The sequence below is a fragment of the Vulpes lagopus genome, chromosome 4 (assembly GCF_018345385.1).
Source record: "Vulpes lagopus strain Blue_001 chromosome 4, ASM1834538v1, whole genome shotgun sequence".
NCBI classification, from domain to species: Eukaryota; Metazoa; Chordata; class Mammalia; order Carnivora; family Canidae; genus Vulpes; species Vulpes lagopus.
The window spans coordinates 130,119,872-130,134,346 of record NC_054827.1 but is presented as its reverse complement, the minus strand read 5'-3'; the positions used below and the strand labels follow the sequence as shown (position 1 = coordinate 130,134,346).

Below are 14,475 nucleotides of genomic sequence, written 5' to 3'. Positions count from 1 at the left end.
GGAAGGGGCCACGAGCCAAGGAATGTGGAGACCACGAGAAGCTCAAGGAGGTCAGGAAACTGATCCTTCCCTGGAGCCCTCAGAGGAGCACCTGCCAACACCTCAGTGTAGCCCAGTGACACTGATTCAGGGCTTCTGAACCCCCAGAACTGACACAGAATAAATGTGTGTTGTTCTGAGCCACTCAGGCAGGGATACTTAGTTACAGATGCCCTGGGGAGCTAACTGGCCTCCTCTTGAGCCCACCTCCCCAGGGCCCACTGCGGGAGTGAGGAAGTGAATGGATCCAGTTGGCAGGCAGCCCATCTCCATCTTCTCAGTGAGCACTTACAGAGCAGCCCTCGGGTACCTGAAGCCAACTCAGAGCGTCTCCTCCTCAAATGGAACATAAATTCAGTTTGCAGAGGTGCCAGTCTGTCTGGGTTTTATTAAGCAAAGGATCAGACACAGGAAGGAGGCGGGACCCGGGCCTGCTGCTCCCCCATGGGCTCCCGGGGGCCTGGAGCGCCTGGGTTGACAGCAGGTGCCTGCCCCCATCTGTGCTCTCAGGGGGGCTGTGAGCCCCGAGGCCAGGGAGCCCCCTGGGTTGGAGAAGGGCACCTCCTTAGAAGCAGGGCCATTCTTTCAGAGCCACTGTCCCTACTGGACACACGAGGCCCAGAGCTGGGGCCTATCATGCTTTCAGCAACCCACAAAAATGGTTTTTAATTTTGCTGGAAAGCCAGAAATAATTATATAATAATGAATCCAGTCTGGATTATATTCTTCTTTAGGCCAAGGCAATCCTGAGATAACATCTTTTTTTCTTTCACTTTTTAATTTTTTTTTTTTTTTTTTTTTTTTTTAAGGAGGAAGGGGCCCATAAGGGCAAAAAGCAAAAACTGTCCCAGAGCCCAGGGCCCTGCCTTCTTCTATTGATGGAATCCCCAATGGCCCATGGACATTCTCAAGACAAGACAGTGACCACCTTGGCGTGTCCTTGGCCCCACAGCATCAGCCCTGGTCTGTGCTGTAAGGTGTTAACTCTTCACAACTCCTCCACGGTGGTTGGTAAGACCCCCTCCTGTGCTGGCAAGACTTGGAGGGGGGATGTCTGGGTCTTAGAGAAGGAGGAGCTCATCAGAGCAGTAAGGGCGGAAGGGGTGTTCTCAGAGGAAGAAGGCTGCGCCAAAGCCCCTAGGCATGCCTTCAGCCAGGGTGGCTGGGGCATCACACATCCTGCAGGAGGTGACACAAGCCAGGTGCCAAAGGTCCCTGTCTGCCACATCAAGAAATAGGAACCCAGACAGTTCCTGGGCACTGTAGGATTCCAGGAGGCAGCTGCCCCTTGGTGACAAATTCCCATTTCTCGCCACACAGGGAGGTGTTGCCAGTTGGCTGAAGGACACATGTTTGTCATCGATCTGTGTGTATGTGTGAGAGAGAGAGGAGAGAAAGCAGATTCTACATAATCCAAAAATTTGTATCACTTTTGTGCAGCTGTCAATAAAAGCTTTGAAGCAGGAGACAGTGGGAAGAAATTACAGCTGCTATGCAGGAGTTGTACACACTGCCCTGTCCTCCGGCATGGGCTTCACGACGGCCCTTGGGGCCCAGACCCCACTGCTGTGGGCAGTGACCTTTAAGGGACAGTGTGGGTCCAGAACAGCAGGGATCAGGGGAGAGACCAGAGCAGGGTTTCCACCATGTCGGTGCCACTGACTCTCTGGAAGCCAGAAAAACCTATAACGCCCTCTCAGAATTGCACCTGATGTGCACAGGACACTATGTATACATAGGATTGCCCAGGAAACCAATTATTCTGAAATACTGTTATCAAAATATTGCAAAAACATAAATTTGTGATATGATGTATATATCACACTTGTGGTATTATATATATATTGCTTCTCTGTCTACATATATATATAATACGTAATATTTCTTTATTAACACATCAAACAACGGGACCTTAGAAATGTTGTGATTTCAAAGGAGGAAGGAGAATACACATTTCCCAAGATCCTGGCACCAGCTGCAGCATGATACAAAAACACCAGTGTGATCCACACTGGTGACAGTCACAGGTAGTGCTGATACTGCTATATTTTACTGCCTCCGGTAAAAAAGGGAAGGGACTTGAACACAGCAAACCAGAAAAGATTGCTAAAGGAAATTAGAGAAGACCCAAATAAGTGGAAAGGCATCCTGTGTTCACAGACTGCAAGACCTGATACTGTGAAGACAAGAATACTTCCAGACTGATCTGCAGATTCAGTGCAATCCCCATCAGAATCCCAAAAGCCTTTTCCGCAGAAGTGGAAATTGCAAGGGATCCCGAATAGCCAAAGCAATCTTGACAACAAAAAATAAGTCAAAGGATTCATCTTTCCCAATTTCAACACTTATTACAAAGCTACGATAATTAAAACAGTATGGTACTGCCATATGAATCACCATATAAATGGAATAGAACAGAGTCCAGAAATAAAACCTGATGTTCATGATCAACTGGTTTTTTAATCAAGTCGCCAAGACTATTCAATGGGCCAAGAAGTCTCTTCAACAAATGGTATTGAGACAACTGGCTATCTGCGCGCAAAAGAAGCTTGACACTTCCCTCACACCGTAGATGAAAATTAACTCAAGATGGAATAAAGACCTAAATATAAAAGCAAAAGCCATTAAATTCTTAGGACAAAACAAAGAGGTGAATCTTCATGACCTCAGACTTGGCAATGGTGTCTTAGGACACCAAACATACAAGCAGCAAAAGAAAAAATAAATTCTACCTCAAATTTTAAAAATTTTGTGCAAAGAACATGAGCAGACAACTGAAAAGGCACCCTACAGAATGGCAGCAAATATCTACAAATGATATATCAGACAAGGATGAAGTATCCAGAATACAACCAAACAACACAAAAACAACCCAATTAAAAATGGGAAAGGACTTGGATACATCTCTCTCCAAAGATACACAAACGGGCAACAGGGCATAGGGACAGATGCTCAACGTCAATAGCCATTAGGGAAATGCACGTCAAAACCACAATGAGACACCGCTTTGCACCCACTAGGATGGCCATCATTAAAGAGACAGAGAGTGACAAGTGGTGGTGGTGTGTGCAGATGCTGGAAGCCTCAGACATTGCTGGTGGGCATGGGTGAAGGTACAGCTGCTGTGGGAAACAGCAGCTCCTCGCTATATCTGACATAAAATGACCACATGAACCAGCAATTCCACTCCGGGGTACCTACCCAGAAGAACTGAAAACGGGTTCCAACAAAAAGTTGCACATGAATGTTCATGGTGGTGCTATTCACACTAGTCCAGAGGCAGAAAGAGCCCAAGTGTCCATGGATGGATGAAGGGATAAACAAAAGAGGGTCTAGCCATTCAACTGCGTACAACTCCGCCAGAGAAAGGAACAAGCACTGACCCGTGCTACAGCACAGATGACTCTTGGAAACACGCTCAGTGAAAGCAGCAGTCACCTGGGACATCCAGAGACAAAGTACCTCAGTGGTTGCCTGGGGTCGATGGGAAGAGGAAACAGGGAGCGACTGCTAATGGGTGAGGGGTCTCCTCCTGGGGCAATGAACTGCTCCAGAAAGCGGTGATGGGTGGACAACACCGCAAAACTACTAAATGGCACTGAGTTAAATGCTTTAAAATAAGGAAATTTATATAATGCATATTTGAGCACATTAAGGACAAATGGGTGAAGGGAGAGCGGACAGGTGAGGCACGGCAGGCACAGGCTTTGGCAGGGGCCCTGGCGAGATGGGGAGAGTCCAAGTGCCAGCAGTCCTGCCCCAGAGGCAAGAGGGACGTTTTCTGGAAAGAACAGCCAGGAATGGATGGATACCAAGTAGGACAGGGGCCTCGGGGTGAGCTACAGAAGGAGGTTACAAGGAGGGGGCTGTATCTCCTCGGTGCTTATTAGGACAGTCGTGGCTGATGGTTACTGCCCTGCATCCCCAATGCACAGTGTCCACTGTCCCTCTCCAGAGTGTCCCAGTCTGGGCCATAAATGACAAAGTCACTCAACTTACAAGGCCCTGGTCCACACACTAGTTCTCTACACACACACCCCATTTTATAGATGAGGGGCTCCAGCGGCATTTGAGTCTGCTTGGGGCCATCCACTCTTCCTGGCCCTGGGGCTTCTCCTCCTGCTGGGGGCCTCTGTGGGGGTTGGGGTGGGGTCACTGCCCAGCTGGGGTGGATCCAGGATGTCTGAAGCAGGGAAGGGCCATCCCATGGGTCCTGCGCAGCTGCTGGTGTGGAAGAGCTGCTGGTGTGGGCTCTGGGGTGTCAAGTGGATGTGGGTCTGAACTGTACTTCCACCCCCGGTTAGCTGGCTAACCTTAACCTCTCTGACCTTAATTCTCCACCTACAGAGTCAAGCCAGCAAGACCAGCCTTATAAGATTGTTACTAACCGAAAAGGAATAATGCTCACGAAGCTCAGAGCCTGAGCAGGCCCTGGGTCGATGGCAGCTAGGTTATTCCTCCTCCAACTCCCTCGGCCTTCCCCCCGTCAGGGGGAGGGGAAAGGAAATGTGTTTTCTGCTGAGTAATGCAGTAAAAAAAAAAAAAAAGAAGAAGAAAAAAATCTTGGAAAAACAGTATGAATTCTGACATCTTCCAGTGTGTGCAACACTAAATATTTTAGGTAACCCACAAAGTGAATGCACAGACACCCATCTTCAAGATGACTCAACCCTCTTATTATTGGATTCTGGATGAAGTCCCCACTCCACAGCTGGGCCAGCCAACCATGGGGCTGCCTGCAGGGTGCCCCGCCGATGGTGACAAGGGGGGTCTGCATTCCGCCCGCAATTCTCAGATCCCCAGCGCCACCGCCACCGCATGAAGACCGCCCCCGCTGCCGATGCCAAGGAAGTGGTGTTGCCGTTCATAAATATTTAAGGGACGCATCTTGAAACACACCGGGGGATTACTGGAGAGTGTGGAAAACAGACGGGCGCAGAGGAAGCTCAAGGTCATTAAGGATGTGAGAAAAAGATACAAGCCACCCACGGAATCACTTATGACAGGATGCAGAGGGACACCCCCGCTGCAGCAGCGACTGCCGACGCTGGGGGCCATTCAGACAAACTTGGTCTCTCCTTCAGGGACATCCTCCCTGTTCTGCGGGGGCCACGAAAGGCTTGTTCACGTGCCAGGCCCACCCCAGACCCTCTCAGGGCCCTGAGGGCAACCTGCTACCCGGTGGAGGGGGTGCAGTTTGCTCACCCAAACCCTTAACTCACAAAGAGGAGGTGTGTGAACCTCAGAAACTTCAGCAGCTCTCCATCAGGGCAGCCACAAAGCACAAAGGGCTCGGGAGAGCCAGGCTGGAACCTTCTCTGAATCTGCCTAACTATGGCCCCTCCAGCTTCTGAGATAGGGGGAGAGCGTTCAGCAGCAGCCCCAGCCACACCCCGACACACGGCTCTGCACCGGTGAGTGGGAACATGCAACTGGCAAAATGTTTAGGTTTACTTAATTTGAGAAACATCTCAGCCTGTGTTTATTCTCAGCATAAATACACCTCCAATTAATTAAACGAGCACTCTTCCTCGTTGACACTAACCTCTTCAGAAGCCTAGGCTTTTGGCCGCTGCTGGGTGATTCATCCAGCAATCCCAGTGCAGCGGAGTCTTACAGAACCCTCTCCCCATCACTGGTTACCTAGCAACCAGCCTAGCAACCTCGGAGCCAAGAGATTCATCCCCGAGTGATAACCATAAAGTAACATCCAAAAAGACATCTCGTCTCAAGGATGCCATCCAAAGGTATATAAAGAGGAGGCGCAGAGCAGCGGCTTCTTGCTCCTGAAGTGCACAAATTAGAGACAAAGAGGGACACGTTATTTACTTGTTGCTTCAACAGCCGAAAAGACGTGATTTTATCCTTGCAATTCACACATGGAAATGAAAAGGACAGAGGAACGGCAGGGCTGGGTGCCACGCAGAAGCGGCCCGGTCACTGGCAGGGTGAGGAAGAGGTTCTGTCCAGACCAAAGCTGTGACGGAGCCCCGAGCGTGGCGCCGGGTGGAGGCAGATCCTTTCTCCCCACCTCTTGTCACAGGTTCATCTCAGACACCACCTTTCTCCACATGCTCCCCAACCCTCAGCCAGCTGCCGCCTCACAGGAGAAGCGTGCCCTATTGTGTGCTCCGTTCAAAGATGCCAGACACATAATTGGGCAATAAAAGGCTGAGAGAACATTCCAGGAGGGTGAACGCCCTTAGCATTTCCAAAAGGTGCCAGCCCTCGTGAGCCTGCCCTGCCCCTGGGCTAGAATGTGTCTCCATCCACAAAGGGCCACATACTTAGTGTATGACCTGGAGGGCTCCTCACAGTGCACATTCCCAAGGTCCCTCCATTAAAAATCAAACTTCAGGTGATTCCAATGCAGGTGGTCCCAGAGCACACTTAGAGCAACAGTGCCCTGGAGGCCACCTCTCACGCCCAGGCCCCACAGCAGGTGCATGGGGAACCAGGTAAATCTTCCCTGTTCAGAAGGGTGTTGGAGCAAAAACCTGATGTGCCCACAGAACACAGGGTGTTCAGCTGCATAACGCCTGCAGGCCTCCTGGTCAGGTTGGCCTGGCCACCCGGTTCAGGTCACACTCTGCTACTGACTGTGACCTTGGGGGTCGTCTGCCCAACCGGGTGGGAAATGGTGAGTTAACACCTGAAAAGGGCTTACATCCACATATGGCCTAGAGCGAGGGCTCCATAGGGAGCTGCCTTACTCAATAAGTGAGGGTCCCACAGGCCGACCCTGGAAATCTCACCAGGTCCCCGCGCACTCTGGGCCGGCAGCATGGCTAGTCACCCGGTGACCTATGCCACCCCACTGGACCTCACCAGGACACCTGGTCACACCTGAAGAGAAGCACAGCCAAGAACAGCCCCTCAGAGGGGAGCCTGGACTCCGTGACATGGAAGGAAGACACCAGAATATGAGGCTCACACTGCAAAAGACTCAAGTGTGTGGCCTGCCACCTATCCCAAGGCTGCTGGGAAGGAGCGTGACTTGTGTTGCGTGTGGCTCGAGGGGCAGATGCAGGATCCCAGGAAGTGGTCATCAGGAGAGGTTTCAAATCAACAAAGGCAAAGGATTCTTAGAAGCACAAGGGGCACCTGGGTGGCTCAGTCGGTTGAGCAGCCGACTCTTGATTTTGGCTCAGGTCATGATCTCAGGGTGGTAAGATCGAGCCCCATGCTGGGCTCTGCATTCACTGCAGAGTCTGCTTGGGATTCTCTCTCTCCCTCTGCACTCACTCTCCTCTCTAAAATAAAATATTTTTTTTTAATGGAAAAAGCAGCACAAGAGGGCAACAGCACAATGGGCTGCCCGGAGCGGAGAGCTCCCCATGTAAACATGTGCTCCAGGGGCAGCCACATCGCCTTGAGTGTCCTAGCCAAGTGCAGGCTGCCCAGGGTCACGCTCTCTGCCTCGGTTTCCCCTCCACTGTGAAACGGAGACAATGGGGCACACTTCCTGAGGTTTTTACCGAGATCAAGTGAGATGAGAAGCCTGACAAGCCTGACCCCGAATCTGGCTCAAGGGAGCACTCCCTGTTTACATCCTGTTACTGCTCCTAACAAAGGACAGCGGGAACCCCAGGAGGGTGAGGGTAATCCCCGGAGGCTTCATGGCAGAGCTGGCACCACACTGAAGGAGCTGGAAGGTGTATGGCAGGCTGTGTGGTGAAAAGGCACTGGCCTCGGAGGAGGCACGGACTAGGCTGAAGGACCCCAGCCTTAGGGACTACCTGAGACTCCAAAGTCTCATCTGTAAAACCAGGAGCGCCTCCCCCTTCAGCGTGGTGGTGAACCCTAAGGAGGCCACAGATGCTAAGCTTGTGAACATGCCTGGACGGTTTCTGTGTAAGCCTGGAGAATGGGCGCACTGCAACGCAACGCCCTACTGAGCGCCTACTGTATGCATCACCTTCTTGGCCCTCCCCTGGGAGGTGGGAGCAGAGACACGGCAGGATGCTGCCACCAGAGCCCGGTCCACAGGGACAGGCTCAGATCTTCTGGGCACCTGGAGCCAGGTAACCACACAGGTGCTCAGCTGTGGCTGCCGAGCACCCTGGTGGCCAATATGCGTCACCCATGCCTGGAACAGGGGCCCTGGGGACCTGTATCAGGTGAGTGTGCGGGAGACACACAAATGAAGGACACCAGAGCTGGGAGAGGCTGTTGGTTGGGGACAGACTGTGGAGAGGGTTGCCTCTCTCTCTGTGATCTGTAAGGATGCCTTTTCTAAAGGGCCCATGAGGAATACCTGCCACAAAAATAGGTGTCCCTGGAGCCTAGAATATCAGGCCCTCAGAGAGAAGAACTCATACTGGGGCGGGGGGTGCTGGTACACCACAGCCTCAACAGATGAAGGATAGCTGTTCAAGTGCCTTGCTGCCAGGGCTGAGAAGGGCGAAGGTCAAATCAGGGATGAGAAACCCAGACACGCTCAGATATCCAGATGGTATCAGCCATCAGAATGACAGATTTAATGACCTTGAAATTGAGGTCACCTCTGCCTCAGCCAAGAGGTGATCACCAAAGCCTGGATGGTGCAGGTCGTTCGACTAGCTGCAGATGAGGACATGCTAAGCCGGCTGGTCAGAGCGGAAGAAAAGATGTTGACCCTGGGTCAATCCAACCCAGCCCCAGCCACGAACTCCGTGACACATATAAACTGCCAAGCCAGGAGCCACCCGAAGAGCATCTCAGCCCGCACACCGTTCCTATAAACCCCCAGCAGGAACCACAGACGCGGGGCTCTGCACCTCAACGCTGCCGCTGGAAAGTCGTTTCTGCTAGTAGGACCCAGCTCTCAGGGCAGATAAGTGACACAGGTGAACACCCCACAAACACAAAAGATTGTGACTCGGACGGGTCTGCTGGCCAGGCAGGCTCTACAAAGCGTTTCTCCAGCCCATGAGGCAGCCTGGAGCACGGGAAGGAGGGGTTCGAAGTCACATCATACCCTGGCTTCCCTGCTCACCCCGCGGAGCTACCTCAGCTCTGCAGGCTTCACATGCAGAACCAGTGCACAGGGTTTTCGTGAGACAGAACAGGAATTGCAGGGCATGTGGGTGTGCAAGCATCTGTGCACCCAGACACCAGCAGACTGCTCACACGGCCACTCTGCAAGGTCTGGACGACCCACTGGTGTCTCTGAAATCACCCCTTTGAATCTGGATGAGGGCCATGGTTTTAGTCTCTCATGTCTCTCAAAGAACAAGCTTCCAGAAGATCAACACTATAACTCGCTCCTCAACCAGTGCAGCTATTTCTATCCTCAGAGACCACAGGGACAGTTGGGGAAGGCTCCCCCCCCCCACGCCCTACCGCCGCCTGGCTGGAACCCTGCCCCTTCCAGCAGCTGTTCCTCCCTAGAAAACTGTCCAGAGCAAAGCATCCCCCTACACAAGTGAGTGTACAGCCCACACGGGCCAGCCGAGCCCCACACCTCCCCATCGTGCCAGGAGTGGTGAGGACGGAGGCGGAGCACAGGGCTCGGGAGCTGGGTCTCCTCCCCTGGCACCGCCATGGGTAGCCGTGACCGCTCTGCACCTCAACTTTCCCATCTGCACGATGGGTTATCCTGATGGTCCTGACCTGTGGGGAGGCTCGCTTAGCTCAGCGGGCAGGAGGCAGGGGCCCGGCCCCAGGTCTTGCAGGTCGTAAGTAGGCCACCTTACCTTTGTGTTAGCCTGCTTCCCTCCTGGACCCGTGAGGTAGGGATCGCTGAGTTTGGGAAGCGATTTTTCATGTGTCTGTAACCATGGTCTAAAAAATAGTTTAGGAGTGGGTTTTCTCTGTTTCTACAACCAGGTGAGACTCTTAACCCTGGAGAACAAACTGGTAGCTGCTAGAGGGGAGGGGCGGAGGGTGGTGAAGTCTCAAATGGGGTGAAGAGCACACTTACCCCGACAAGCGCTGGGTCAGGGACAGAATCGTTCAAATGCTACACTGTACACCAGAAACTAATGTAACACTGTATGTTAAATGTTAATCATGCCGCAATTAAAAAAAAAAAAAAAAAAACTTAAAAAGTTAAAAAAAAAAAAACTCTCCACAAGGTTATACGTGGTCATGTTGGAAGATAAAGGAAATAAAGAAGACATTTTAAAAGCCACAGGGTTGGCTCTTGGGCCAGATAAACGGTGTCTTATCCTGCTCCCATCACCCGAGGGGCCAGCCTGGCCTTCCCATCCTGGACATGAAAGCAACGCTGCCCCCCTCCAGGGTCACTCACCTTAAACCTCTCGGTGACCCCCTCCGTGATGCTGACGGTGAATTCAGCGATCTTGGGAGGACGTGCTTTGCCCTTCTTGCGGTCAGGCTCGTACTCGGTCTTTGTTTTCACAACCACCTTGTCCGGGAAACAGAGAAGCAGAGGCATCAGGGGTGCGGCCAGGTGCATGCACACACACCTGCCCAGAGAGGATGGCTGAGCGAACCCCCGTGGCCGAGGCACCGTTTCGCCAGCACGCATTTCACAAAAAAGGATGAGGACAGCTGTCGTGTGGACATCTCCCTGCCAGGACTTTGAGAAACTGCACATGCGTAACCGTGACAGCAGCCCCCAGAGGAAAATGAGGTTAACTCGGGGCCAGAGAAGTGAAGCTCATCGGCCGGAGGCCACCCAGCTAATAGGCGGCAGGGCTAACTCTTCCCTGCGCCCCCCACCGACTCCCGATGAACCCTGGCCCACCCTCCAGCCTCCCGCTTCAGAGGCTCACAGCCCATCCTCCCCACGCCTGTGGCCAGGGGCGGTTTACTCTTCTGTCTCCACGGCACGGGAGGCATCAAGGGGTCACACCTCTCTAGTCCCCACTCTCCACTGCAGTGCCAGGAGCCAGGAGCGGCTGCCGGACTGCAGAGGCCAGCCGCCACCACACTCCTCCTCCTCCTCCTGGAGAGAGAGGGTGGGACGCGGTGCAGGGGAGACAGCCGCTCTCCGTGACGCGGTGCAGGGGAGACAGCCGCTCTCCGTGACGGGGGCACCCAGAGCAGACCTAGCAGCACCCAGCAAGTCAGGATGGTCAGCCCCACGCTGGCCGTGGGGGGGGGCTCTCAGACGGAGCTGTGACCCTGGAGCCAGCGGAGGAGGTCAGAGTCAGGAGACAAAGCAGCCCATACTGGCTGCCACCAAAAAGTGGTCCAAGGGCCACAAAACCCATAATCACACACCTGCCGTCTTCATTCCCTGATGTGTGTGCAGCTCTTCCGACGCTGGGCGGGGGGGCACGCCTAGAGTGAGAGTCTGGGTACCGGCCGGGCTCTGGAGCAGCCTCTGTGCATCACCCTGTTGTCCTCTAGTCCCTACTGTCCCCTACTAGCTGTGTGACATGGAGCACACACCCTGCCACTCAGAACCTCAGACTCCTGGCTTGTGAAATGGGAGCAAGGCTGATCTCGCCCGGCTGCAGAGAGCAGACGGGAATCCACACGACGCTCGGCACCGTGGGAACCCGCTCAATATTCCAGCCGCCTGCGTTCGTCTGCATCTACCACTAACACGCCAGGTGACCTTGGACAAGACCCTCAATTTCCACATCTGTAAATCAGAGGCAATAATGGTAAAGAAATTTAAGCACATGAACAAATGCCTGGCACGTTGCAAGCATTCAACAAACGTCAGGTGAGACTGACCCTGACGCTGCTGCCAGCTCCGTGACCCCTGTCACTGCAGCACCTCAGCCCTCAGTGCACATTCTCAGGACAGACTCCACTTATGACCCTGACTGCGTGACCTGATCCCACAAGCCCCATCACCTGGGACAGGTGACATCGCCTCCCTGAACCCTGGCTGTGAGCAACACAGTGCTGTTGTTCGGGTTAAGTGAGGTCTTGTGTGAGAGAGAGGTCTTGTCCCAAGGAGGAGGGACCATGAGGCCCTGCCAGAAGCTTCTGTGTTTGTAAGGATTGTGGCCTTCAGCCGTGTGACCTTGGGCACATCCTGTGAACTCTCTGAGACTCCGTCTCCTCATCTGTGACCTCAGAAATCTTCTAGCCCAACCACTGGTTCCTGTGTCTGGAGCATCCCTGCCAGTTCCCTCCTTTGGTTTGAACACTCCCAGGGATGGGAGACTCATTACCTTTCAGACCTACCTAGGCTACTTCTCAGTGATCCGATTGGTTGGCCAGGACTTCACACCTGCCTGAAAGCCCCCTCCCTGGTATAAGCCAGACAATTCAGGAATGGAACAGACTGAGAGCAAAAGAGGAGGCTCAGGCTGAGCGGAGGGAGTCACCTGACAGAGGTGCTGCCTTGGGACACAGCGTTCCTGGCACAGGCCGCCACCACTCTGGGGCTGGGGCTGAGGTGGGAGGGGAAGGTGGGGGCAGTGGAGCGGGCTCAGGAGGGAAAGAGGCTGCACAGCCCTGCCCCAGCCCTTCCCCCAGCCTCCCCCAGCCTCCTTTGGACCATCAGTGCCCCAGAGTGGCCCCACGTGGCCGGGTGCACAGGTGTGCTCCTCGGGGCCTCGTGCTGAACTGGAACACCTGCTGCCCCCGCCCCCCCTACCCAAAACGGAGACAATAGAGTTGGAGGGATGGGAACCACTCTAGAGGACTGAGTAAATCAAAGGGTCCACATGGGAATAAAGGAATCTTCCAGAAGGAAAGGCCGCACCGTGGCGGGCGGAGATATTCCCCTATCCCCATCCGGTGGTCAGCCCTCGCCAGCATGCGGCCAGCACGCCGGAATAAAAGACAAAGACCTGAGTCAGAACCTCCTCACCAGGGCTAAACGAGGCAATAAATGTAAATGCGCTTCGGGGAATAGAAGGAGCTCAGTCGTGGCCAGGGTGGTTTTTAAGCAGCAGCAAGGTGGTCAGAGCGGCCGCCGCGCTTATTATTTTAGGTCTGAGTTCTGCAATACCATTTTCCAGACTTTCAATCATGGCATTTACCTTTGTAAACGCTAACTCTAGAAAATATCCTTAATGGGCAGAAACCACTTGATCGGATGCCGTACTCGAGAAAAGGGACTCTTTAAACCAGAAGAGAAAACCCCACTTCGGGGAAAGGATGCTGAATGGTTGGCCCCGGCTGCACGCACACCCAGCGCGCAGGGCGCCTACTTGAAGATTTCACAAAGGAACAAAGAGAGGAGGGAAGCCCGGGAGGAGCGGGCCTGCGGCACCCAGGCCCGGCCGGAGCGGCGGGGGCTGCCGATCGCCTCCAGCCCGCGGGGTGGGCAAGCCGGGGGGCCGCCCCGGCCCGCCCCAGACCCTCGGCGCCTGCTGCCCGGGCAGGGGCCCCTCTCGGACCGACTCCCTGAAAATCCCAAGAAAATCGAGAAGCGACCGTCGCCGGCCGCGCTCCCCTGCCGGGACAGGGCTGTGGTCCGGGCCCCGCCCGCCCCAGCGCACGGCCGCCGCCGAGACTCGGGGTGCGCCCCGGCCGGGTGCGGGGGTGCCGGGTGCCGGGGTGGGGGGTGCCGGGTGCGGGGTGCGGGGTGCGGGGTGCGGGCTCTCACCTTGTCCGGGGGCGGGAACTGCAGCTGATTGACGTCGAGGGGCGTCATCAGGGGGATGGTGTCGAAGCCATCCTCCAGCAGCGGCTGCTTGGTGCCCTTCTCCGCGAAATTGTTCCCCAACTTCACCATGGTTCCGGGAGCCGAGGCTGCCGCCTGCGGGGGGGGGGGGTCACCGCGGGCTCCGGGCTCGGGGCAGGAGGGGTCGGGGGACGCGGCGGGGGGGGGAGCGGAGGGGGCAGGGGAGGGGGGCGGAGGGGGCAGGGGAGGGGGGCGGAGGGGGTCCCAGCCGCTACCCCCGGGGACCCGCGGACCCGGGCTCAGGGGCGCCCCGCGGCGGCGGAGGGACCCGGCGGAGGGACCGGCGGAGGCCCCGGCCCGGCCCGGCCCGGCCCCGAGGGCGCAGCGGGGCTCGGGGCGGCCGCGGCCCCCGCCCGGGGCTACTCACCCCGCCGGCTCGCAGGTCTGGCTCGGAGCGCGCAGCGAGGTCCGCGTCGGCCGCTCCCGCGCGCAGCAATGGCGGAGGCGGCGCCGCGCGGGGCCGGGCGGGGGAGCCGAGCGATTGGGCCCGCGGCCGCTCCCCCTCCCGCTCGCCGCCTCCCTTCCCGCCGCCCCCGGGGCCGCCCGTGCGCTGAGTGCGCGCCTGTGGCGGCGGCCGCGGCAGCTCCGCCCTGACGCAGCGCGCGGGGCCGCACAAAGGGGCGCCCCCGGGGACCCGCGCCCGCCCGGACTGCGGGGGGCGCGCCGGGGCGCGGGGCTGGGGGGCGGGGCTGGAGCGACCCCCGGGGTGGGGGCGGGGGGGCAGGGATGGAGCGACCCCCGGGGTGGGGGCGGGGGGGTGAGGGATGGAGCGACCCCCGGGGTGGGGGCGGGGGGGCAGGGATGGAGCGACCCCCGGGGTGGGGGCGGGGGGTGAGGGATGGAGCGACCCCCCGGTGGGGGCGGGGGGGCAGGGATGGAGCGACCCCCCGGTG

The 14,475-nt window shown here is 56.0% G+C and overlaps 1 protein-coding gene across 1 annotated transcript in view; it reads right to left on the bottom strand.

Moving 5' to 3' along the window:
- Window positions 1-14,113, bottom strand: part of NSG1 (neuronal vesicle trafficking associated 1) — a 28,961-nt gene extending 14,848 nt beyond the window's left edge. Inside the window, exons 1-3 of the mRNA XM_041753176.1 lie at window positions 13,950-14,113; window positions 13,505-13,657; window positions 10,274-10,390 (exon numbers count right to left, since the gene is read on the bottom strand). Of these exons, the coding sequence (XP_041609110.1) occupies window positions 10,274-10,390; window positions 13,505-13,633 (246 nt within the window). The 5' untranslated portion in view covers window positions 13,634-13,657; window positions 13,950-14,113. The remainder of the gene's footprint in view (window positions 1-10,273; window positions 10,391-13,504; window positions 13,658-13,949) is intronic.
- Between the last annotated feature and the right edge of the window lie 362 nt (window positions 14,114-14,475).